This window comes from Chiloscyllium punctatum, chromosome 2 (assembly GCF_047496795.1).
Source record: "Chiloscyllium punctatum isolate Juve2018m chromosome 2, sChiPun1.3, whole genome shotgun sequence".
In the NCBI taxonomy this organism is placed as follows: domain Eukaryota; kingdom Metazoa; phylum Chordata; class Chondrichthyes; order Orectolobiformes; family Hemiscylliidae; genus Chiloscyllium; species Chiloscyllium punctatum.
Genome location: NC_092740.1, coordinates 48823383 through 48851107, shown reverse-complemented (window position 1 = coordinate 48851107; position 27725 = coordinate 48823383). Strand labels below are relative to the sequence as shown.

Below are 27725 nucleotides of genomic sequence, written 5' to 3'. Positions count from 1 at the left end.
CTCGGAACACTTCAACCCCAGGACATCAATGTGGACTTCAATAGTTTCCTCATTTCCCCTTCCCCCACCTCACCCTAGTTCCAAACTTCCAGCTCAGCACTGTCCCCATGACTTGTCCGGACTTGTCCTACCTGCCTATCTCCTTTTCCACCTATCCACTCCACCCTCTCCTCCCTGACCTATCACCTTCATCCCCTCCCCCACTCACCCATTGTACTCTATGCTACTTTCTCCCCACCCCCACCCTCCTCTAGCTTATCTCTCCACGCTTCAGGCTCACTGCCTTTATTCCTGATGAAGGGCTTTTGCCCGAAACGTCGATTTCGAAGCTACTTGGATGCTGCCTGACCTGCTGTGCTCTTCCAGCACCACTAATCCAGAATCTTATTAATGTTAACTGACTAAAAATGAAACTAAGAAATGCAATGACGAATATTCAACTATTGGATTCTGCAAATCGGCAGGCCAATAGTCCTGACATTCCTGTTAGGAGAGTGTTTGCTGGTGATCTCTGCTGCTTCCTTCACTGAGACATGGGATGGTGGAGGCCATCCTGTAATCAGTGGCTATGTCAATGTATGTGTAGCTATTCTGTTGTACAGAGGATGACACATGCAATGTAGATGTCTGGCTACAGGTGCTTCCTTGCATACGCAGAGGTCTCTTGCTGGTGTTCTCTCTTTAAGGATCAAGGAAGCCTTTAATTATTGCCATAATTTTTTAAGGGTCTGGGTTTCTATGGTAACCTGCCCCAAGGTGGATTCTATAATGATACAATACAGTCATTCCATTTATTGCACAGCTGGAGGCTTTTTGGCCCCTTGAACGTGAACTGGCTCTTTTGAAGAACAGCCCAATTCACCCTTCCCTGCTTTTTCAAATAATCCCAGCAATTTTTCTCTTTCAAATACTTATCTACCTTTCTTTTGATGGCTCCTATTGATTCAGTATCCACCATTGTACAGGCAGTGTTTTCCAAACCTGAGCCACCTGATGCATGGGAAGAGGAACAGGAATAGGCTATTCAGGCTCTCAGGTCTGCTTGCTGTTTAATACAAAATGGCTTATTGCGCACCTCAAAACCCTTTACCCAAATTATTCCCATTGAAAGTCAGAAATCCATTAATCTCTACTTGGAAAATACTCAAAGAGTGAGCTTCTGCAGCTCTCTTGGATAGAGAATTATAAAGTCTCACAATTCTGTGTTTAAAAAAAGTTCTCGTCTCAGTCCGAAATGGTATCCCACTTATTTTTAAATTATGTACCCTGGTTCTAATCTCCCAAACCAGGGAAAGCATTTTACTTGAACCTACCTTGTCTATCCTTTTAATTATAGTGTTTCAATGAAATCATTTCTCATTCTTCAAAGCTCTAGAGACTACAGACCCAGCTTGTCCAATCGCTCCTCAAAGGCCAGTCCTGCCATCCCAGGAACCAGTGTGGTGAACTTTCATTGCATTTCCTCATTGGCAATAATACCCTTCCTGAGATATGATGTGGAGATGCTGGTGTTGGACTGTGGTGGGCAGAGTCAGAAATCACATGACACCAGGTTACAGCCATAGAGTTGTACTGCATGGAACAGACTCTTCTGTCCAACCTGTCCATGCCAACCAGATGTCCTAAATTAATCTAGTCTCATTTGCCAGCACTTGGCCCATATCCGTCTAAACCCTTCCTTTTCATACAACCATCCTGATGCCTTTTAAATGTTGTAATTGTACCAGCCTCTACCACTTCCTCTGGCAGCCCATTCCTTACACGCACCACCCTCTGCATGAAAAAGTTGTCCCATAGATCCCTGTTATATCTTTCCCCTCTCACCCTAAACCAATGTCCTCTAGTTTTGGACTCCCCCACCCCAGGGAAAAGACTTTGTCTTTATACCCTATCCATGTCCCTCATGATTTTATAAACCTCTATAAAGTCACTCCTCAGCCTCTGATGCTCCAGGGAAAACAGCTGCAGCCTATTCAGCCTCTCCCTATAGCTCAAATCCTCCAACCCTAACAACATCCTTGTAAATCTTTTCTGAACCCTTTCAACTCTCACAACATCCTTCCCGTAGGAGGGAAACCACCATTGCACACAAAGCCCGCTAAGCAGTCTACCATGAGGAAGTGCATATAGATTTTGATCACCACGCTGCCCTCATCAATTCTCTTTGTTACTTCTTCAAAAAACTCAATCAAGTTCGTGAGACATCATGACTATCCCTAATCAGTCCTTGCCTTTCCAACAGGTTCATTTGACATCATAAGCTTTCAGAGTGCTGCTCCTTCATAAGGCAGTGAGGAAAGCGCACAGCTATTGTAAAACTGTACAAACTAATTAAAGTAGAGAGATTGTAATTTATCAAAGTGAATGGTGTCAAAACAACAGTGAAGAAGATTTTACAAACAGAACAGTATGGTGGGCTGAATTAATTTGTACAGTTTTAGATAACTTGTTACTTCGGGATGACCTTTGTCATGTGACTCTTACACCTACCACATTTTTCCATTTGGTTTGTCTGTAGCGCCATCTTATTTTTGATTTTTTGTAATTATTTCTCTGCCTCAATTAATTGGATCATGGGTCACCCTTGTTATTCAGCTATTGACACTTTACTCACATTGTTTGACACTTCTGATCACCTGCAAAGACTTGTTATTCAGCCAGTCAACACTCCACTCATACCATTTGTACTACCTTTTGACACACTTAATTACCCGGAATTGCCTTGCAATGATCTCTCTTCTTACAAATTCTGTACTTCTGCATTTCCATCCACTTCTCCCGAAAGCACTTTGAAAACCAATGATTTCAAATGTTAGACGATAACCTGGTGTCTTGTGATTTCTGACTTCCTGAGATAGGGTTATCGAAACTGCACACAGTACTCCAGGTACAATCTAACCAAGCTTCTGGTTAGTATTTGAGTACTTTTGCAATGAATGAAAACGTTCCATTACTCTTTGGTCGCTTACTGCATATACATGTTAGCCTTCAGTGACCTCTCGACAAAGATACGTATATTTTCCAACCTCTTACCATCTAAGAGATGATCTGTGCATTTTTTTCTCTTTCCAAAGTGAATAACTTTGCATTTTTCCAAACTACAATCCATCTGCCATGTCTTATCCAGTCAATAAGCCTATTCAATGCTCCTGAAATCGCTTTACATCTTTCTCACAGCATACATTCTCACTTAGTTTCATCTGGTTGCAAATTCGGAAATATTACATTGGGTCTCCACATTGTTGATTAATACTGTGAATAGATGGGGCAATGTAGTGATTTTGAAGTTCCCCAATAGTCGCAGCCAGTCATGGAGAAAATGATCCATTTTTTCCCACTTGCTGTTTTCTGCGTGTTAGCCAGTTCTTATTCCACGGCAGTATAATACCTCCTATTACCTTCTGGAAATCCAAGTATTCTATCTCCATCAACTCTATTTACTAAGTTTTTCAGTAATGTTGTCAGAAAACTTCAACAAGTTCATTGAACAGGATTTCCCTTTAGCACGTCCATGTTAATAATGAGCAAAACATTATTAAAATGTCCATTTATCACATCCTTTATATTAGATTCTAATACCCTTCTAGTGGTATGGGGCTAACAGATACATATTTCCCTGTTTTCTTTCTTGCTGGCATATAACAGATTTTCTGTATTTTGCCTTTGCTGTCTTCCCAATCATCTTAACTCTGAATCCTCTGATTATCAACCTTTTAGCCATTGAAACTAATTTCTCTTTATTTGCTGGATTTAAACCCTAAACCACTGTCAAATCTCTCCCCAAATCACTGTGCTCCAAGAAAAACATGTAGAAGAGTTATTAATGAAAGGTCTTCAGTTTATTGTCATCACAGTGTTCTGAATGTAATCTATTATGTCAATTCCCAATTTATCTCCAATTATTCTCTATCAACTCTTACAACTGCTTCAAGGTCAGGGCTTCACCCACTATCTGGTCTGACCCTACCTGCAGCCATTCTAAAAGCTAAAATAATAGGAATTTCTCATTCTTTTCATGGGAACTTCACTTCAATCTCCCCATTCCTTGCTTTATTTTTCTGCTTGTCAAGTCATACATTTGGTTTGAAAGTGAGATACAGTTGGAGGTGAGGGTGGTATTAAAAGATACAAAAACCTGCATTTAATTTCTGAAATGGTTAAAATAATCTCTGTTGCAATTTTTCACCATTAAGTATTTGAACATATACTTGTCCATACTTGGCATCTTTAAGTAGGCAGACAAGATACAATGTGAATTAAATTATATTCCATTTGTTCCTTGAATATATTTCAAACCAGTCTTTTTGTTTTTACATTTTCAGGACAAATTCATGAAATTTTGTTTTGATAATGACAGTTCTGACCCAATGACATAGTTGTTAACAGTCTTGTCTCTGAGTGATTGTTGGTACAAACTTAGATCAAAGACCTGAACAAGGTAAATTGGCATTTCAGTCCACTATTGCAGGAGTGGTAACAGATTAAACTAAGGTCATGTCTGTATCCTGTTTCCATCCCTATTTTAGGTGGTTGTAAAATATACCACAGCACTATTCAATGAAAAACGTTTATTCTGGTATCTTGGCTAATATTTATCCCTCAATTAACACCAAAAACACATTATTTGGTTACTTATTTTGTTGCTATTTGAGAGCATTAGGTGCACACTTTGCAGCATTTTCTGGTTTGAAATGGTCCATCCAGTTCAAGAATACGGAATTGGGATGTCCTGAGTTCATTAGAAATGCCAGAGGAAGCAGGTCTGTCTTCTTTCCAATGCTTCTTTACGGACATAAATACCGCTCTATTGTGAGCTGGTGGCTCTGAAATAACAGGATTGAAAAAAAGCACTGCAAATTACAAAGATATGGCATGGTATGCCTTTTAGAAACAGCACCATCTTCTTTTCTCACTTTGTACTTCTTATAGCCAGAGCACGGTGGCACAGTGGTTAGCACTGCTGCCTCACAGCGCCAGAGACCCGGGTTCAATTCCCGCCTCAGGCGACTGACTGTGTGGAGTTTGCACATTCTCCCCGTGTCTGCGTGGGTTTCCTCCGTGTGCTCCGGTTTCCTCCCACAGTCCAAAGATGTGCAGGTCAGGTGAATTGGCCATGCTAAATTGCCCGTAGTGTTAGGTAAGGGGTAGATGTAGGGGTATGAGTGGGTTGCGCTTCGGCGGGGCGGTGTGGACTGTTTTCACACTGTAAGTAATCTAAAAAAGTCCTAAATTGATTCCAAGCACAAGTGGTGCCAACTGCACCCACCATATTTGCAATTCATCTGGTGTGACCGATGTGATCGAGAGCCTTCTGCAGTTGTCACTGCTGTACCATGTGCTGGTTTGGGAAATGGGGTCAGGTTACAAGTAAAATCATTTGATTATATTCTTTTGTTTGATGGCTCAGTGGTAAAATTAGAAATTCCATCAACACAAATGTCAAAGTTAATCTATGCTGTTCTTTTAATAAATCAATAACTGTAGCAAGGCTTTGTAAAATTTTGTAGTTACTAAGTTTTGGAGTTATACCAAAATCAAGTGTATCTGTTAAGCAAAAAATACATTTTAATGATTTTCTAAAACCCATTAAGACTTTTGGTGTATTTTTTGATTATGCTGGACCATAATACTGTACAAAGAATTGAATATTGCCTTGGGTAATAGATTGTTGGTGCAGTTTGTGTTTGGTTTTGAAACCAAATGATTTATTTGTTGAAAGAAGCTCACATTTCTGATATGGTTAACTTTATGATCTGAGGATTTTAGTGAAGGTTCAACTTACTCAACTAAAATGCCTCTAGATTCTTTCATAACAGTATTAATCATACTGTTGGAACCTCTCTGCCTTTTAATATGCTTGTCTGGGAAAATGTTACCAATCTCAAATGTAATATTAATTCAGCTAACATCTGCACTTTTTAAGGAGAGCCATCTACATTTCTACCACTTCTTGTATGTGGAACTATTCATTGCGCTGAGATGATTTGGATCTGATGTTAAAGTTTTGTCCTCTTGCCCCAGATGTTTCCACCATCAATCCATTTGAGTTTGTGCATGAAAGTCAACAATTAATGATTCACTTGCATGTAAGATTCAAATTTCCTGTTCAGTTCTGGTCTCCATGCTGTAGAAAAGATGTTCTTGAACTTGAAAACATTCAGAAAAGATTTTTGAAGATGTTGCCAGAGTTGGAGGGTTTGAGCTATAGAGAGAGGCTGAATAGGCCGGGGCTGTTTTCCCTGAAGTGTCTGAGGCTGCGGGGTGCACATTCTCCCAGTGTCTGCGTGGGTTTTCTCTGAGTGCTCCGGTTTCCTCCCACAATCCAAAGATGTGCAGGTCAGGGTGAATTGGCCATGCTAAATTGCCACTCGTGTTAGGTGCATTAATCAGAGGGAAATGGGTCTGGGTGGGTTACTCTTTGGAGGGTCAGTGTGGACTGGTTGGGCCGAAGGGCCTGTTTCCACACTATAGGGAGTCTAATCTAATCTAATCAGGAAACTGTTTCTTCAGTTAAATTGAGTTTTCTTTTGACTTACTTTAAACTTATTCATGTTAATGTGCATACTTCCTGTGTTAATAATAGCTTTGTGAACCCAAGCCTTTGCCTGATATTTAAACACAAATGATAAGTGTCCAAATATTGTGCTTGATGTGAAGAGAATCATGTTCAATTTAAAATCTAGATGTGTCCTGCTTTGGTGTGCCAGAAACACAGCACTAAACTGTTCTTCCAAAAGTGTCATCATGAGGCTTAAGCTGACTAAACATTTGTTAACTAAAGTGACATTTGTTACCTAAAGTCATAGTTGATTTGGTGTTATTCTTCAGTTAAGTAGAAAGCCATGACATGTAGCCTGAAGACCAATTGCTTCTCTGCTAGATCTGATGGATTTTTGTTTAGCACAATTGCTTAATTTTTATTGTTTGTATTAACCAAAGACAAATGGTTCTCGTTGATAGAATTTCTATTATTGAGAACATTGCTGTACATCAAAGCAAAGCTATTTCTCCTCATTCAGCCTCAGGCTACCGTTTATTGGTGCTGGGCTCTTTAAATCACAGATTGAGGTTTGACACAACTAACAAGCTTTGCAGGTTACTTCAGACGATATTTACCAGCCACGTATAGGCAGACTAGGTAAGAATGATGGTTTCCTGCTCTAACATCATGTTAATAAACCAGTTACATTTTTACAACAATCTGGCAGCTTCATTGTCAGGTGTCCAATCCGGTGTTTTTGTTCCTGGATTTTCTTTTTAATAAACCGTTTACATTTTCCAAAACCATAATGTGATTTGTGTGCACTGGATTACGAATGGAGATGCCAACATCCATTTCTCAACCATCTCCTCAAAGTAGCAGGCAAGCAGCAAACTTTGAATGTCTTGCAGCCTGGTACCCATAGACCATAAGATATTGGAGCAGAATTAGGTTATTCAGCCCAGCGAATCTGCTCCACCAACCATTCAATCATGGCATATATGTTTCTCAACACCATTCTTCTGTCTTTTCCCTGTAATCCTTGATCCCCTTTTCAATCAAGAACCTGTCTATCTCTGTCTTAAATACACTCAATGATTTGGTCTCCACGCCCTCTAAAGCAATGTGTTCCACAGATGAACCACTCTTTAGCTGAAGAAATTTCTCCTCATTTCAGTTTTAAAGGATTGTCCCTCCATTCTGAGGCTGTACCCTTGAATCCTAGTCTCTCCTACTTTTGGAAACATGTCATTTTTACCCAGGCCTCTCAGGATTCTGTCAGTTTCAATCAGATCCCCCCTCATCCCTTTAATCTCCATTAACTACAGACCAGGTGTCCTCAACCACTCCTCATACAACAAGCCCTTCATCTCAGGGATCATTCATGAAAACCTCCTCTGGACCCCCTCAAAGCCAGTAAGTCCTTCCTTAGATCCAGGGCCCAAAACTGCTCACAATATTCGAAATACGGTCTGACCAGGGCTTTATACAGCCTCAGCAATACAGTACAAAATCGATTATCCGAATGAGATGGGTGAGCATTATTTCTTTTGGATAATCGATTATTCGGAAAATCGATTAGATGCCTTTCATCCAGGGCTTGGAGTCTTAAAGTCTTCTCCCGGTTGAGGAGACTGCAGCAACACACATTGCGTGACACCTGCCCCCAACACCGTCGCCCCCTGCCCACAGCCTGGTCCAACCCCAACTCCTGCCCAAATCCAACCCTACCCCCACCCCAAACCCGGTCCAAATCTGCCCCTGCCCCCGAACCTTGTCGAAACTGTCCCCACCCGGCCCCAACCCGGTTCAACACTGTCCCCCAACCAGGTCCAACCCCAGCACAAAGTGCACAAGACCCCCACTGCCCCCACCACCCCCTCCGGGGCAGCTGGACTGGACAGCAACAACAAGCCTGCTGCTCCTGCTGCTGCAGCTGCCTTTGTGGGGTAAGTCTCCAAGTAGTGCACAGACACAGCCACAGCTGCACATTTTTGACAAGTTCCACGTTTGCCCTCTACTGGACAAAGTTGGAGAGATTATTCCTGGGGGGTGGGGGGAGGTTGAGGGGGGGTGGTGTGGGGTTAGGGTACACCCCTCTGTAGAACTCCAGGAAAAGTGTGGGGAGAGAGAGGGTGGGAGGTCAGTCATTTGGAGACGGTGCCTGTTGAATCACTGTAAATAAAAGATGCGATCACTGTTGGAAACATGTCTTTGATGTAATGTTTCTATTGGGACCTCAAGATCTCCTTTGGATAATCTGATTTTTGGATAATTGGTATTCAGATAATCGAGGTTCCCCTATATGTCTCTGCCCTTGTATTTTCACCCTCTTGAAATGCATTTGCCTTCCCAACTGCCAACTGAACCTGCTTGTTAACCTTAAGAGAGCCCTGAACCAGGACTCACAATTTATTTCATGCTTCAGATTTTGAAAACCTTTCCCTACTTCTATTCTTCCTACCATCATGCACAACCTCACAGTTTCCCACGTTGTATTCCGTCTGCCATTTTGTTGTCCGCTTTCCTAGCCTGTCCAAGTCCTTTGGCAGCCTCACCACTTCCTCAACAGTATCTTTGTATTATCTGCAAACTTAGCAACAGTGACCTTCGTTCCTTTGTCCAGATCATTAATGTACAATGTGAATTGTTGTGATTCCAACAGTAATGCCTGCAGAACTCCACTTATCACCAGCTACCATCCTGAAAATGACGGCTTTGTCCCTACTCTCTGCCTTCTGCCAGTCAGCCAATCCTCTGGCTTTGCTACGACCTTGCCCCTAACACCATGAGCCCTTATCTTATTTAGCAGTTTCCTGTGTGACATCTTGTCAAAGGTCTTCTGGAAATCCAAATAGATCACACTCACTGGCTTCTCTTTGCCTAAATTGCTTATTATCCCCTCAAAGGATTGCAACAGACTTTTCAGGTTTGACTCCCCTTGATGAAGTCATGGTGACTCAGTCCTAGGGTCACTTCCAAGTACTCTGCAATCTCATATTTAACAATGGACCCTAAAATCTTAACCAGTGACTGAGGTCAGGCTGACCGGCCTATAGTTTCCCATCTTCTGCCTCTTGCCCTGAAACAGGGGTGTTACATTCGCCATTTTTCAGGCCTCTGGCACCCTTCCTGACTCCAGTGATTCCTGCAAGATCATCAGCAATGTCACTACAATCTCCTCAGCTACCTCCTTTAGTAGTGTGCGGTGTAGTCCATCTGGTCCATGTGATTTGTCCACTTCAGACATTTCAGCTCCCCCAAGCGACGCCTTCTTATTGCACTCTCCTTTGTCCTCTGACTTCTCTTGTCAGCCATGGTTACCTCATCTTCCGCTTATTATGTTTCTTCTCTGTTGGCATGAATTTCTGCTGTGCCTCCTGAATTAACCCCAGAAACTCCTGCTATTGCTGCTCCATCACTCTTCCCTGTTCGGCTCCCTTTCCAATCAACCTTTCAGTTCCTTTCCTTAATACTGTTACATCTCATTTTGGTTTCTCCCCCTCAAACAGCTAGGTGAATTCCACTGCATATGGTCACTGCCCCATAGAGATTCCTCACCTTCAGCTCCCTAATCAAGTCTGTTTCGCTGCACATCACCAAATCCAGAATTGCTTGTTCCTCAGTGAGCTCTACCACAAGCTGTTCCCAAAAAAGTCTCGTAGACATTCCACACATTCCTTTTTGTATCAACCTGATTGTCCCAGTTCACCTGCCCATTGAAGGCCCCATGATTGTTGTAATAGTGCCTTTCTTAGATGTCTTTTCTATCTCCTGATACAAATCTTATCGGGGTCTTTTTCCCTTTGCAGTCCCTCAACTCTACCCACACAGATTCTATACCCTCCAGTTCTATATCACTTCTTGCTATTGATTTAATTTTGTTTGTTACTAACAAGGAGACCCCATCCCCTGTATCCATCCGTCTGTCCTTTCAATAGGATGTGATTCCATGGATATTTTGTTCCAACCCTGATGCCCTTGCAGCCACCTTTTTGATACCCACAACATTGCAGCGCAGGTACAATCTCATTTTAACCTTGTTTCTGATATTGTATGCATTTAACTACCACGCCTTCAGTCCTGTGTTGATTTTCCCCCTTCTCATATTTTTCCCCTTATCTGCTGTGCTTGAAGTTAGATTCATTACCCTTTCTATACTCTCTGCCCTATTATTTGTTGTGGAAATTTTAGTAACTTCTGTTGAGCCTCCCCCTGCCCCACCCGAAATTTGACTTTTTCCATTTTTTACTATGCAGCTGAATTTACCCCCTACTATTTAGTTCAAAGCCATAGCCACAACCCCAGTTTTATGATTCACCAGGACTCTGGTCCCAGCATGATTCAAGTGGAGCCCATCCCTTTGGAACAGCACTCTCCTTCCCCAGTACTCGTGCCAATGTCCTGTGTGTTCAAATCTATTTTTCTCACACCAGTCTTTGAGCCATGCGAATACCTCTTTAATCTTGTTGACTCTGTGCCAATTAGCTCATGGTTCAGGCAGTAATCCAGAGTTTATTATCTTTTTATCTTATTTGCTTTTTTTTATTATCCAGTCCTGAGGAAGGGTCACTGGACCTGAAACATCAACTTTGATCTCTCTCTGTAGATGCTGCCAGACCTGCTGAGCTTTTCCAACAATTTCTTTTGTTTCTGACTTGCAGCACCTGCAGTTCTTTCAGTTTTTATTATCTTTTTGGTTCTATTTTCTAACCCCAAGCTGTTCATATTCCCTCAGCAGAATCTGTTTCCACTTTTCTACTATATTGTTGGTACCTGTGTGATCATGACAATTGGATCTTTCTGTTCTCCCCCACCAAGTTCCTCTGTAACCCAGATGAGATTTCCTGAACCTGGGCACCACGTAGGCAATACAGCTTTTAGGACTCTTGATCCTGGCCACAGGGAACAATGTCAATTCCCCTGCCTATATTAGCCCTGATTACAAATTATATTTCTCCTTTCTCCTGTACTATGATGCTTTGGTCAGTTGGTTCATCCTCCATACAGGCCTTATTCTCATCCACACAAGGAATAAGAATTTCAAACCTGTTAGAAAAAGGTCAAGGATTGAGGCTCCTTCAGCACTACCTCCTGGATTTTTCTACCTGCCTCACTGGTAGTCACACTCTCCTGTCCACTGATCAAATCTGAGGTAGTTAACCCAAGTGGTGTGAGTGCCTCCTGAAACACAATGTCCAGATAATTCTTTCCCCTCCCTGACTTGTCGCAGGGTTCGTAGCTCAGGCTCCAGCTTATCAACTTTAAGCTAGAGTTCCTCAAGCAACCAATACTTGCTGCAAATGTGGTCATAATGAACCACAATGGCATCCACCAGATCCCACATCCTGCAATTGCAACACATTGCCTGGTCATGCCTGTCTATTTTTATTAATTTGTTCTCTATTTGATTTTTAAAAGTTTCATCTGGGTCACTTAGTTTGTGGCCTATAAATATTTCCCTTCTGTACTTTCAATCAGAAAGTATGTATAAATATAGTCAGATTAGTAGCTGTCACCAACCAGTGAGCTTATGGTTTTCCTATGATGACATTCTTTTGTGCTGGGCCCCAGATTCTAGGCTTAAATTTATAATTTCTTTAAGGAAAAATACTTGACAAACTGTGAGCCAAAAATAGAAATCAGAAAGCACCTTGTTCCTATCTGCATTGTCTTCCCACGTTGTCTCCAACTTCCCCAAACTATATACTCATCACGCTGTGTCTCACTCCAGATGGGATCTCTCCTCCTTGACCATGTCCACCTTATTGATCCCATGGTGCTAATGCTGGAATGAGCTGGCATTGGTCAGCAGTACCACCTCGGAGACTGCATGATTCAACAAGAAAGCTGCAAAACTATTACGAAACTCTCCAAACATTTCATAGCCAAAATATGGGAGGATTCAGCCCAATAATGTACCTCTGAGCCTACAAAATATAAAACTTCAATGAATATATATTATCTGCTTGTTAATTTTAACAAGTATGGAGCAGCATATCTTGACACTGCTAAGTTTAGACTCCACTGAAATATGGACCAATGAATTCATGTCCGAGTGAGGTGTGCGATGAACCAGAATCAGGTCTTGTTAGCATAATTAATGTCAGCAGCAAAACAAGGTAGAGTTCATGTTTCTAAACGTGTGTTTTATATATCATGTGCGTAAGTGAAGAGAGTGGGACTGGAATCAGTAGGGGAAAATCAGAGAGTCATAGAGATATACAGCACAGAAACAGACCCTTCGGTCCAAATCCTCCATGCTGACCAGATATCCTAAATTTGCTAACATTTGGCCCATATCCATATAAACCCTTCCTATTCATATACGCTTTCAGATGCCTTTTAAATGTTACAATTGTACCAACCTCCACCACTTCCTCATTTCATACACGTACCACCCTCTGCATGAAAACGTTGCCTTTTAGACCCCTTTTAAATATTTCCTCTCTCACCCTAAACCTATGCCCTTTAGTTTTGGATGCAACTACCCCAAGGAAAAGACCTTGCCAATTTACCCCATCAGGTGATGAAGGAGCATCACTCCAAAAGCTAGTGTGCTTCCAATTAAACCTGTTGGACTATAACCTGGTGTTGTGTGATTTTTGACTTTGTACACCCCAGTCCAACACCGGCATCTCCAAAGCATGACATTTAGGATCTTGAATATCTGAAAAGGATCTCCCTTCTGTTTCCTCTTCTCTCCTGGAACAAACTGAAATGTTGTGAGTCCTCCTCCAAACCATATACTCGAATGACTTTGAATTATATTGTCGCATCTTCCTTGTTGCAGGATTGAAATCCTGTTCTCCCTAACATACATCATGCTATGTGTAATAGGCAGAATGTCCTTTTGGCTTCACAGCAGCATCCTGTTAGTGTTGAACACTACTCACATTGCTACTTCATAATAACAGCGTGAAACTGCGAGCTTTATTTGTGTTCAAGTATTTGAAATAGCTTCACATTCCCAGAATAACCTGAGGGTAGCCTTATGCACTTTTAAGGATTGAATGTGCTGGCCTTAGGCCCATTCATGTGTTTGCACAATTCTCATCGAGATCTGATCAGGGTTGCCAGTGCCTCACAGGATAGCTCATCCTAGTGATTTGTAGTTTTTCTGAGGAAGTCATATCAGACACGAACCATTAATTCTGTTTCTCCCTCCATAGGTGCTGCTAAGTTTCACCAGAATGGATAGAGAACTGCATTGCTAAATAGAAAGCAGGGTATTGGTACAAATGGTCCATTTCCATATTGGCAGGGTGTGACGAGTGGAATGCAACAAGGCTAAATGTTTGGGCCTCAACTATTTAAAACTTATATCAATGATTTGATGAAGGGAATAAATGCATGTTGTTAAAATGGCTGATGACACTAAGATAGGTAGAAAAGTGAATTGTGAAGAGGAATCTTGTGTCTGCTGAAGGATATAGATAGGTTAAGTGAATGGACAAAAGATTTCAAGATGGAGTATAATGTGGGAAAATATAAACTTGTTCACCTTGACAGATGGAATAGAAAGGCAATATACTGCTTAAATGGATAGTAATTGCAGCACTCTGAGCAACAGGACCCTGGATGTCCTTGTACATGAATCACAAAAGGTTATCTTAACCATACAGCAAGTAACTAGGAAGGCAAATGGAATGTTGTTGTTTCTTGCAAGGAGAAGTGAATAAAGAAGTAGGGAAGCTTTGCTACTGCAAAACTATATAGAAAATTGGTGGGGTCAAATCTGGAGTACTGTGTCTCCTTATTTAAGAAAGTTTGTAAATGTGTTAGAGACAGGTCAGAGAAAGTTCACTCATTAACTGAAATGGGGATGATAGTGGTGTTATTACATGAGAAAATGTTGGAAAAGCTGGGCCTGTATCAAAGTTAAGAATAAAGAGGTGAACTTATTGAAGCATTTGTGATCTTGAGGGACTTGACATGTTGGATGTTGAAAGAATGTTTATTCGTGTGGGGGAGACTAAAACTGGGGACACTGCTTTATATCAGGGGTCTCCTATTTAAGACTTAGGTCAAGAGGAATTTAGTTACTCAGTGTGTTGTGAATATTTGGAATTCTCTTCCCCTGAGAATGGTGGAGGCGGGATATTGAATACTTTGATGCAGTGTTATAAAGATGCTTTATATTTAATATTGCTTGGAGAACTCAAGTTTTGAAGGATTGTGGAAAATTGATTTATTTCAAGTTTTGGGAAAATAAATGGAATGGCCTTTGAAAAAAGATAATTGCAAGTTTACTGTGGACATTAGAGTTTTTTTTTGAACAATATTTCCTGGAAATCATGTGACTGGTGATACTTTGTGGCAGACATATGCTGGGGGTGAGCTGACCTGGTCATAGAGTCATAGACATATACAGCACAGAAACAAACCCTTTGGTCCAACCCGTCCATGCAGACCAGATATCCCAACCCAATCTAGTCCCACCTGCCAGCACCCGGCCCATATCCCTCCAAACCCTTCCTATTCATATACCCATCCAAATGCCTCTTAAATGTTGCAATTGTACCAGCCTCCACCACATCCTCTGGCAGTTCATTCCATACACGTACCACCCTCTGTGTGAAAAGGTTGCCCCTTAGGTCTCTTTTATATCTTTCCCCTCTCAACCTGAACCTATGCCCTCTAGTTCTGGACTCCCGACCCCAGGGAAAAGACTTTGCCTATTTATCCTATCCATGCCCCTCATAATTATGTAAACCTCTATAAGGTCACCCCTCAGCCTCCGACGCTCCAGGGAAAACAGCCCCAGCCTGTTCAACCTCTCCCTGTAGCTCAAATCCTCCAACCCTGGCAGCATCCTTGTATATCTTTTCTGAACCCTTTCACGTTTCACGACATCTTTCCAATAGGAAGGAGACCAGAATTGCATGCAATATTCCAACAGTGGCCTAACCAATGTCCTGTACAACTGCAACATGACCTCCCAACTCCTGTACTCAAAACTCTGACCAATAAAGGAAAGCATATCAAACACCACCTTCACTATCCTATCTACCTGCGACTCCACTTTCAAGGAGCTATGAACCTGCAATCCAAGGTCTCTTTGTTCAGCAACACTCCCTAGGACCTTACCATTAAGTGTATAAGTCCTGCTAAGGTTTGCTTTCCCAAAATGCAGCCCCTCGCATTTATCTGAATGAAACTCCATCTGCCACTTCTCAGCCCATTGGCCCATCTGGTCAAGATCCTGTTGTAATCTGAGGTAACCCTCTTCGCTGTCTACTACACCTCCAATTTTGGTGTCATCTGCAAACTTACTAACTGTACCTCTTATGCTCGCATCCAAATCATTTATGTAAATGACAAAAAGTAGAGGGCCCAGCACCAATCCTTGCGGCACTCCACTGGTCACAGGCCTCCAGTCTGAAAAACAACCCTCCACCACCACCACTCTCGGTCTTCTACCTTTGAGCCAGTTCTGTATCCAAATGGCCAGTTCTCCCTGTATTCCATGAGATCTAACCTTGCTAATCAGTCTCCCATGGAAAACCTTGTTGAACGCCTTACTGAAGGCCATATAGATCACATCTACTGCTCTGCCCTCATCAATCTTCTTTGTTACTTCATGTGAGACATGATTTCCCACGCACAAAGCCATGTTGACTATCCCTTGCCTTTCCAAATACATGTACATCCTGTCCCTCAGGATTCCCTCCAACAGCTTGCCCACCACCGAGGTCAGCTCACTGATCTATAGTTCCCTGGCTTGTCCTTACCACCCTTCTTAAACAGTGGCACCACGTTTGCCAACCTTCAGTCTTCCGGCACCTCACCTGTGACTATCGATGATACAAATATCTCAGCAAGAGACCCAGCAATCACTTCTCTAGCTTCCCACAGAGTTCTCGGGTACACCTGATCAGGTCCTGGGGATTTATCCACCTTTAACTGTTTCAAGAGATCCAGCACTTCCTCCTCTGTAATCTGGACATTTTGCAAGATGGTCTGTCGAGATGTTTATTTTATCTGGAGGGAAGCCTGCTAAGACCAAACAGCTCATCTGAACTCCCTCTCATTTCTGAAAAGAAAACTCCCTTGTTGAGTTCAAAGTGTTTGTTCTGTTGGAACAGTGATTGAAAAAAAGTCAAGACTTATTTCCTGAGCAATCTGTATCTGTAAGACTTCAGAGAAAACTGTGCATGGTTAATGACTTGATCACACATGTCAGAATTCGGGGACATTTAAAGCTTTATTCCTTCTGTCTTTCAGAATTATGTAATGGCCAATTGTTCTGTTCATCAAAAAGTCAGAGAATGTTATTTTTCTTTACCTGAAGAATATGTGTGTGTGTTTACATGTACGCTTTGGAAATAAGCATTTTTATTTCTATATGATTGTGTATGTTAACCAAGTTTTAAATAAGGTGGCACAGTGGCTTAGTGGTTAACACTGCTGCTTCACACTGCCAGGGACCCGGGTTCGATTCCTGCCTCAGGTGACTATGTTAAGTTTGCACATACTCCCCATGTCAGCATGGGTTTCCTCCCACAGTCCAAAGATGTGCAGGTCAGGTGAATTGGCCATGCTAAATTGCCCATAGTATTAGGTGTATTAGTCAGGGGTAATAATAGAATAGGAGAATGGGTCTAAGTGGGCTACCCTCTGGAGGGTTGGTATGAACTTGTTGTGCCGAAGGGCCTGTTTCCATACTGTGGGGAATCTAATCTAAATCTTCATTGAATACATTTTGTTTTGATAATAAGCTGATAATTGTGTACATTAAGAAACCTGGTTGATGAATCTTTTTGTTTAACACCTGATGTAGATAAGTATTTTATTGGTCATGTTTGGTAACTGGGAAAAATATTTTAATTTTATCTTGTGATCTAAGGAATAGTGCAGCTTAAGTGACGAAGCATTCCTTCAGCCTTGGTCATAATAGCGGTATGATTAGCGGTAATAGAGGGAGATAGATTCTTGATTATCAGGTGTGATTGGTCAGTGGAGTTGGAGCCAAAATCTGCATCGAATCTGTCACGTCCCCTCATGAAATAATCCATTCGTACCCAGGGTCAGCCGAGTGAACCTTCTCTGAACTGCTTGCAATGTCACTATGTCTTAGGTAAGAGACCTAAAACTGTTCACTGTATTCCGGTACTGGTCTAATGAGTTGCTTATATAGTTTTAACAAGACTTCCCTATTTTTATACACTGCTCCCTTTGAAATTAAGACCAATACTCATTCGCCTTCCCTATTTTCCACAGAACTTGAATGCTAGCTTTTTGAGATTTATCCACGAGGACTCCTAAATCCCTTTGTCCAGTAGCTTTCTGCAGTTTTTCTCCAATTAAGTAATATTCACCTCCTCTGTTCTCCTGGCCAAAGCGCATAACCTCATAGTTTTCTATTTGCCAAGTTTTTGCTCACTTCTTTAACCTGTCTGTATCGCTTTAGCAATTCTTTGTGCCAGCTTCACCACTTGCCTTCCCACCTAGTCTTGTGTTGTTTAGGATAAGGAACCAAAGAAGATACATCAGGTCCATCTTAGGGGGAGTGGTGGCATGGTGTTGTCATCACTAGACTAATAATCCAGGGAGACAGACAAATGCTTTTGATAATTACAGTTCCCAGCGTGCCAGTTGGTGGAAATAAAAGCTAATGAAATGGTGACCGTGTAACCATTGTCAATTGCCATAAAAACATATCTGATTCACTTATGTGTGCAGGATCAATGGATCAGGTCCAGCACTGGTGTCCTGCCACATTCAGCCATGAATGGCAGTGGGCTGTTAAACTCACTCTATTTGCCTGTCAACATCCTGGGGATGGTATTCTCTCAACGATGTGCAGCTGCTTGGAGGGATTGATGTGCACGTACATGTTGACTTCTGACTCCATGAAATAAAGGAAAATACGAAAAGCAGGGCGGGAGTGGGAGGGAGGCAGTGAAAGGTTAGGAGCAAATTGGCCAGGGAACTAACACGTAGGTCACCTGAGTATTGGTTATGAGCAATGTGAACATTACAATCCTAAGATTTGAATTGAATTGATTTAAGTAAGAGTTAGCTGTGCTGTTGCTAGCAATGACGTTACCGGCGCAGTGATTGCGTTAGTGATAGGTAAATCCTCTACAGTTGTGATGGCAGCAAATTAGCCTGTAATGCAGCTTGTTTTATTCATTGCTTGTACTAATCCTAGCCCTATTAATAGCTGAACTCACTAGGCCTTAATAGAAACTCCATGGTTACATTCAGATGACAATACTAGGAAGCCCAAATATATAATGGTCATATACGTTCTTCCAGCATACGAACACTTATTGATTCATTCTTGAAGCAAATTGGGTTAATTTACATAAAACTACTGGCAGTTTGGGAATCAAACTCCAGCAAGACTCTGGATTAATGAAGGCAAGCATTGAATAAAAATGCAAATATGAATTGATCCTTTGATTTTAGATCTGAGTTTTTGACATCTGTGACCTGTCAATTCCTTCTTCCACAGGCTTCTGAAAAACAAACCAAGTCCTAGCTTTCAGGACGTGGAGGATAACTTTGATGGCAATGTCTGCAGATGTACAGGTTTGTAGTTTTATCAATTAGCAATAATTTAGACAATTATGTGACATCTTGAAAGAGTTTCAGAGAATTACAAGAGATCGATTCATCTCTCTGTCCTTTTTTATTCATTATTGAATGCTTTACCTCAAAGGCTTTTTGATGCATGATGGCCTTGTCCATATCTACTATCTCTGCTGGTATTTGATCATAGTCCTGCTTGTAGGTGGACAGGCTTTGGAGAATTGGGAGGTGAATTCTGTGCCACAGAATTCCCAGCATTTTTCCTCCAGTGGAATTTAATCCGCTGGTCCAGTTTAGTTCCTGGTCAGTGGTAAACTCTCAAGATAGTTAATGAAAGGATTCAGCGTTGGTAATACCATGAGTGTCATGCAGATAGGTTTGACTCTCTACTGTTTGAGCTAGTCATTGCCTGGCACTTGTGTGATATGAATGTTACTTATTCATTGAATGTTATCCACTCTTGAGGTATATCAGTATCTGACGAATTGGGAATTGTGCTGAACATTATACAATTACCAGAGAGCCAACTGACCTTTTGATGAAGCAAAGGTCATTTAAGAAGCAACTACCGATATTTGGGTCTCCACCCTGAGGAATTTTTGCAGTTCTGGGACTGAGAAATTGAGCTCCAGCAACCAAGACCATCTTCCTTTGTACGACATATGACTCCAACCAGTAGAGAGCTTCCTGTCTGCTTCCCATTCACACCAGACTTTGGCTCAGAGTATTACTGGGATTGGTATGGGTGAAGATTAAAAATAGCAGGAGTTAGAAAATGCTCATGAGGTAAGTTTGCAGGTCTCAGAATAATACTGATATAACTTTGAAAAGAACAGAGCCAATCAGAAACAAGATCCTTAAAATTAAACAGTCAATTGAATTGGTATGCGGGAAGAGTTAGCTGGTTGGGGAATTGAAGATCGATTGACAAGTTGTTTTAATGTATTTGTGGAATGTTGCTTTACTGATTGCCTATTCCTAGTTGCCCTTGTTATGATAGAGGTGAGCTGTCTTTTTGAACTATTACAGTCCATTTAGGATACTTAGTTCCACAGTGCTATTAGAGAGGGTGTGCCAAGATTTTGAGCCAAAGACATTGAAGAAATGATGACATATTTCCAAGCCAGGATAATGAGTGGCTTGGAGGGGAACTTGCAGGATGTGGTGTTCTCGGCTGTCTGCTGCCCTTATCCTTTTGCTGGCAGTGGGTGTGGGTTTGTAAGGTGCTTCGAAGGTGAATTGTTGCAGTGAATCTTGAAAATGGTGCACATTGCTGCTACTGCCTCTGGAGGTGGAAGGAACGAATATTTTGTTGATCTTGTGCCAATCAAGGGAGCTGCTTGGGAGCTGCACTCACTCAGGTAAGTGGACTGATTTGTGCCTTATGGACAGTGGACAGAGTCAGGAGATGGGTTATTCGTAGCAGAATTCCCAGCCTCTGACCTGCTCTTATAGCCATAGTATTTTGATAACTAATCCAATTCATTTTCTGGTCAATTATGGCTCCCAGGATGTTCAGAGTGGGGGAGTCAATGATAGCAATGGCAGTAATGTCAAGTGGTAATGTTAAATTCTCTTTTGTTGGAGATAGTAATTGCCCGGAATTTACTCGCCAGTTGTCAGCTCAGAACTGGATTTTGTCAAGGTCTTGCTGCAAATGGATGCAGACAGCTCCAGCATCTGGGAAATTGTAAATGGTGCTGAACGGTTGTGCAATGATCTACAAACCTCCCCACTTCTGACCTTATGATGGAAGGAGGGTCATTGTTGCAGCAGATGGAGATGTTGGGCTACCCTGAAGAACTCCTGAAGTGACGTCTTAGAGTTGAGATGAATGATCTCTAACATCTGGCAACCTTCTAACTTTGTGCCAGATATGACTCCAACTCATATAGTTAAATGCAGTCTTGATGTCAAATAGACTAAAACGTACGGAGGAAAAGGAGTTGAAGCCTGATAACGATGATCATATCAAATAGCACAGCACCATGGGTGGACTATTTAGTCTATTGTTGTTACTATTTCTTAAGTTATTGCTCATGTGAAGTGCTTTGAGACATTATAATTCATTTGGCCATTAAATGAAAGCTGCTGTTGTTACTGCCAAAAAGAAATGAATGAAGACCTCTTAATAATTGCAAAGCTGAATACTTAGTGGCTGCACTGCAGATCATCCAGGTGGCTTGAATCAAACAATGAAGGATGAATGATTTTGACTCAAAAAAGACGGCAACAGGTGAAATGTTAGTTATCAGTGGAAAAATAAAAAGGTGCAGACAGAAATGCCACTTTTAGGTTTGGATCAAGTTGACTTTTTAATTTTAACTTATGAGTAATGTTCTTACCCTTGTATTAAATTGAAACAAAAACACGATAATCAAATATGCAGGAAATACCTTACTAATTCTGTTTGCTGACTTGTTGTTTTCTATCTGATCAATCCAGGCTATCGATCTATTTTGGATGCCATGAAGTCTTTTGTCAAGAGTACAGACACAAAGCTGAGAGGTTCCTTTATTGATATAGAGGTAAAAATGTAACTGTTATAGTTTAAAATTCAGTTTGTTGTTGATAATGAAATTGTATTTAAGTGTTACGTTGGCCATAAGATATAGGAGCAGAATTAGACCATTCTGCTCATCGAGTCTGCTCCACCATTATACCATGGGAGATTTGTTTCTCAATCCCATTCTCCTTGTAATCCTTGATCTCCTTACCAATCAAGAGCATATCTATCTCTGTCTTAAATACATTCAATGACTTAGCTTCCACAGCCTTCTGCAGCAATGTGTTCCACAGATTAAGGGCGGCATGGTTGCTCAGTGTTAGTTCTGCAGGGACCTGGGTTCCATTCCACCTTTGGGTGACTGTCTGTGTGGAGTTTGCACCTTCCCCCTGTATCTGTGTGAGTTTCCTCTGGGTGCTCTGGTTTCTTCCCACCGTCCAAAGATGTACAGGTTAGGTAGATTGACCATGCTGAATTGCCTGTAGTGTTCAGGGATGTGCAGGCTAGGTTGGGTTAGCCATGGTAAGTATAGGGTAGGGGGGATGGGTGTTGGTGGGATGCTGTTCAGAGGATTGGTGTGATCAGATGGGCAAAATGTCCTGTTTCCACACTGTTGGGTTTCTATTCTATTAACTACCCTCTGGCTGAAGAAGTTGCTCCTCAGCTCAGTTTTAAAGGGTGGTCCCTTCTTTCTGACACTGTGCCTTTGAGTCCTAGTCTTTCCTACTGTTGGAAACATCATCATCACATCCACTGTATCCAGGCCTCTTAGTATTCTGTAAGTTTGATTCAGACAGCTCCCTCATCCTTCTAAACTCCCATCAAGTACAGACCCAGAGTCCTCAACTACTCCTCATATGACAAACCCTTCATCCCTGGGATCATTCTTGTAAACCTCCTCTGGACCCTCTCCGATGCCAGCATTTCCTTCCTTAGGTATGGGGTCTAAAAATGCTCACAATATTCCAAATGTGTTCTGACCAGAGTCTTACACAGCTTCAGCAGTACATCTCTGCTCTTGTATCCTAGCCCTCTTGAAATGAATGTTAACATTGCAATTGACTTTCCAACCGCCAGCCGAAACTGCATGTTAACCTGAAGAGAATTCTGGTTTGGGACTTCAAATTCCTTTTGTGCTTCAAATTTCTGAAGCCTTTCCTGATTAAGAAAATAGTGTACGTCTGTATTCTTCCAGCAAATTGCATACCCTCACACTTTCCCACGTTGTGTGTAATCTGTCACTTCTGTGCCCTTTCCCCTTGCCTGTCCAAGTCCTTCTGCAGCCTCCCTGCCTCCTCAATGCTACCTGTATCTCTACCTATCCTGTATGATCTGCAAACTTAGCAACAAACCCCTCAGTGCACTCGTTCGAATATTTAATGTATAATGTGAATAGTTGTGTCCCAACACTGACCCCTGTAGAACCCCACTAGTCACTGGTTGCCATCCTGAAAATAATTCATTTTTATTCACTCTCTGCTTTCTGCCAGTCAGCCAATCCTTTGTCCATGTCAGTACCTTGCTCTGACCATAATGGGCTCATATCTTATTTAGCAACCTCCTGTGCAGCATTTTGTCAAAGACCTCTTAAAAAATTCCAAATAAATCACAGCGACTGGATCTCGTTTGTCTAACTTATTTGTTTTAAGAGGCATTTGAATGGGTATATGAATAGGAAGGGTTTGGAGGGATATAGGCAGGGTGCTGGCAGGTAGATGAGATTGGGTTGGGATATCTGGTCAACATGGACGGGTTGGACTGAAGGGTCTGTTTCCATGCTGTATATCACTATGACTCCTCGAATCTACTAATCCAAGGAGTTCTTATTAGATGTGTCAGGCATGACCTTCCCTGTTGAAGCTGTGCTGACTCCACCCTGTTTTACCATGTACTTCCAAGTACTCTGCAATCTCAACCTTAATAATGGTCTCGAAAATCTTACCAACGACCGAGGTCAGGTGAACCGACTTATGGTTTCCTGTCTTCTGCCTCCATCCCTTCTTAAACAGGGATGTTACATTTGTCATTTTCCAGTCCTCTGGGATCTTTCTTGGCTCTAGTGAGTCCTAAAAAATTACCACTAATACCTTTATATTTTCAACAGCTATCTCTGTCAGAGATACAGAAAGGATAATATTAAACTGGAGAGGATTCAGAAAAGATTCACCAGGATGTTGCCAGGAATGGAATGTTTGAGTTATAAAAATAGACTGGATAGGCTGGGACAATTTTCAATGGAGCATAGGAGGCTGAGGGGTGACCTTATCGAGGTTTATAAAATCATGAGGGGCATAGAAGAGGTGAATAGCAAGGGTCTTTACTCTAAGGTGGGGGAGTTCAAAACTTGGGGGCATATTTTGAAGGTGAGAGGAAAAAGGACATTGGAGCAGCATTTTTACACAATGGTTTGTGTGTGGAATGAACTGCCAGAGGAAGTGGTGGATGCAGGTACACTTACAACATTTTAAAGACGTTTGGATATGTACATGAATAGGAAAGGCTCGATTTCTTTTATACTGTAATTCCCTCATTTTTTCTATTGTATTATAGAATCCCTACAATGTGGAAACAGGCCATTTGGCCCAACAAGACCATACCAACTCTCAGTATCCTACCCAGACCCATTCCCCTGCCCTATTACTCTACATTTCCCCTGACTAATGCACCTAACACACACATCCCTGATCACTATGGAAAGTTTAGCATGGCCAATTCACCTCACTTTTTTCTTTGCTATTTTTTATATTCTGTCAAACCATCTGACCTGCCACTTGTCTTTGGACGTTTCTTTTTAGCCTGATAGGATCTGTAACATTTTTAGTCAATGACAGCTGGTAGGTCCATCTGCTAACATTTTTCTTCATTGTTTTCATGTATCTACTCTGTGTATTCTGAAATATCCCCTTAAATATCTGCCAATATCTGTATTGATCTTTCAGATAATTTGCCAGATCACTCTACCAGCTTTGCTTTTACGCCCTCATAATTCTCCTTATTTACATTTGTAAAATAAAAGTATCAGACTCTCTACCTCCAATTGAATGTAAAATCCAAATATGTTACAGGTCACTGCTGGCTAGGGGTGTGTTCACATTGACATTGTGCTGGACTAGGTTTGCTTGGAGTGCGGCCAATCCTGGAGCAGGAACCTTCATTACCACTGCCAGATTTCTGATGAAGGACTTCTGCCTAAAACATTGATTCTCCTGCTCCTTGGAAACTATCTGACCTGCTGTGCTTTTCCAGCACCACACTCTTGACCCTCCACTGCCAGTATGTTGTCAAGGATCAATATATTTGCAGTATCCAGTGTATTCCACCATTTCTTACTACCACAGGGGATGAAGCAAATTGGCTAAAAGCTAGCAACTGCAATGCCAAGGACTGCAGGGTCAGAAGTCATATGATGCCAGGTTATTTGAAATCACAAGCTTTCTGAGCGCTGTCCTGTTGCCAGATGAAGTGGAAAAAAGCATACAGGCACAGAATTTATAGACAAAGAGGTCAACAGGCAGAGAGATCAAAAGATCACATAAATGGTGTGAGTGGAGTATTGATTCGCTAAATAATAAGTCTCTGCGGGTGATCAGAAGTGTCAGACAGTGTGAGTAAAGTATCAGTAGCTGAATAGTAAGTGAAGGGGATGACCTACAATCCAATTCATTGAGGCAGAGAGATAATCACCAGAGAATTATTCACTAAATTGTTGGAGCTATGGGCGAACAAGTGGCTGGGTTCTGATGGGCTTCATCCCAGGCTGTTAAAGAAGTGACTGGTTAGATAGTTGATAATTTTGGTTTAATTTTCCAAGCTCCCCCGATTTGCAGACAATCGCATTAAGAGGAATAGAGCAAATATAACTCCTCTGTTTAAAAAAAAAGGGAGGGAGACAGAAAGTAGGAAACTACAGGATAAGTAACTCAACATCTGTCGTGGGAAAATGTTCAAAGTTACTCTGAAAGAAATGATAGCAGGATAAATTCATGATAATCAGGCAGGGTCAAAGTAATTTTGCAATGGTGTCCAATCTGTTGGAATTCTTTGAGGAGGTAACACGTGCTGTGGATAAAGGGGAATCAGTGGATGTACTGTATATAGATTTCCAGAAAGCATTTGATAAGATGCTTTATCAGAGGCTATTGTGGAAAATAAGACCTGAATGCGCAGGGGATAGCACATTGGTGTGATAAAGATTCACCGGCCAACAGAAAGCAGAGTGGCATAATTTGATCATTTCCAGATTGGCAGGATGTAAAGAGTGGTGTGCCACAGAGTTCGGTACTGGGACATCCACTTTTAATTGTTGCTATAAATTACTTAGATGCAGGGATGAAAAGTATTGTTGCCAAATTTATTGATGGTGCAAAGAAAGATAGGAAAGTGAGTTGTGAAGAAGACATGCAAAGGCTAAAACAAAAGCATACAGGTTAAGTGAATGAACAAAGATGCGGCAAATGGAGTATAATGGTTACGTGACGAATTATCCATCTTGGTAGGAAGAATAAAAAGGAAGCATATTATCTAAGTGGTGAGAAATCCCAGAGCTCTGGGTTGCAAATGGATCTGAATGTCTAAGTTAATGAGTTACAAAAAGTTTATGTGCATGTGCAGCAAGAATTAGTCAAGCTTATAGAATTTTATATATCGTAAAGCCAATTGAACATAAAAGTAGGGAGGTAGTGTTTCAGATGTACAGTACTTGATCATCTTTGTACAGTCCTTGACATCAAAGCATCATTTGGCCAATTGTGGAATCAAGGAGCATCAACAAAAAACAATAATTGGGCATCAGGGAAAACCATCCACTGGTTGGAGTCATGCACAAAGGAAGATGGTTCTTGTCAGAGGTCAGTCCTCTCAGGACATCACTGCAGGAATGTCTCAGAGTAATATCCCATACCTAACCATTTTTAGCTGCTTCATCATTAATGTTTGCTTTATCATAAGGTCAGATGTTCACCCATGATTGTGCAATGTTCAGCACTTTTTGCAACTGCTCAGACACTGAAGCCTTCCCTGTCCAAATGCAGCAAAACCTGAGCAGTATCCAGGCTTGGTTGAGAAGTGGCAAATAACATGTGTGCAACCCCAACTTTTAGACCCCAACTTTGTTTATTTTTAAATGCAATTTGGTCAACCTACCAGGCCTGAAGCAAGACACACCTTATTCTTACACAGTGGTTAAAATACAAACAAAAGAAGAATTGGAATAACATCACTCACATGTAATTCTCCAGCCTAGGAGGAAAGAACGTCAAGAAAGAACTCAAGCATTTTGCTGTGGCAGGGAAAGATGTGCAGCAGATTCCTAACTCCCAACAGCTACTTAAAGTTAAACTAAAATCCAGATTCTGTGGGAGCTTAACCCCACCCATTCAGGCTGCATCTATTGTTCTGACATTAAAAATAAAATCCAAAGCCTCTCAAACTGCTTACTTGATTGGTTTGGAACAGACTGCTCACTACCTCTGTCTCAACCTCTCTTCGTAAAGAAACCAGGACAAAGTACACCTCTCAAAGTTATTGTGTCATCACAAAAGCCACGCAATTGCAAATAATGGCCATTTCCAATGAGAGAGAATCTAACTGGCTGCTCTAAATGTTCAATGGTATTAACATCTCTGAATCCTTCACTATCACTATCCTGGGGGTTATCATCACATAGAAACTGAACTGACCAACTGTATAGATGTTGTGGCTATACTAGCAGGTTAGAGGCTAGAAATTCTGCACTAATTAACTCAGCTCCTGTATCATCTACAAGGCAGAAATCAGGAGTATGATTGAATATTGTCCACTGCCCTGAATGAGTGCAGCTCCAAGAATGCTCAAAAGCTCAACACCATCCAGAGCAAAGCAGATTGCGTGATTGGTACTGTACCCATTATCATCAAAATTCACCAGTAACGCATCAGCAGCAGCATGCATTATCTACACGATGCACTGTAGTAAATCACCAACATTCTTTACCAAAGCCCTAGAAACTCATGATCTCTACCACTTAGTAGGACAACGGTAGCTTTGCATGCGGATGCCACCACCTACAATTTTTTCTCCAAACCATGCACTATCATAACTTGGAAATATACTGCCTTTCTTTTGCTGCCATTATAAACTTCCTTATCTTAAGTGTAGCTATACCTCAAGGGCTTCAGCAGTTCAAGAAAGCAATTTGCCTCCCATCTTCTCAGGGTAATT

At 41.5% G+C, this 27725-nt stretch overlaps 1 protein-coding gene across 7 annotated transcripts in view; it reads left to right on the top strand.

The window, feature by feature from the left end:
* Positions 1-27725, top strand: part of LOC140483795 (uncharacterized) — a 175727-nt gene that overhangs the window by 64717 nt on the left and 83285 nt on the right. For all 7 annotated transcript variants that reach the window (XM_072582394.1, XM_072582403.1, XM_072582422.1 and 4 more), the window contains 2 exons: positions 18945-19021; positions 21467-21549. In XM_072582394.1, coding sequence (XP_072438495.1) covers positions 18945-19021; positions 21467-21549 — 160 coding nt within the window. The remainder of the gene's footprint in view (positions 1-18944; positions 19022-21466; positions 21550-27725) is intronic.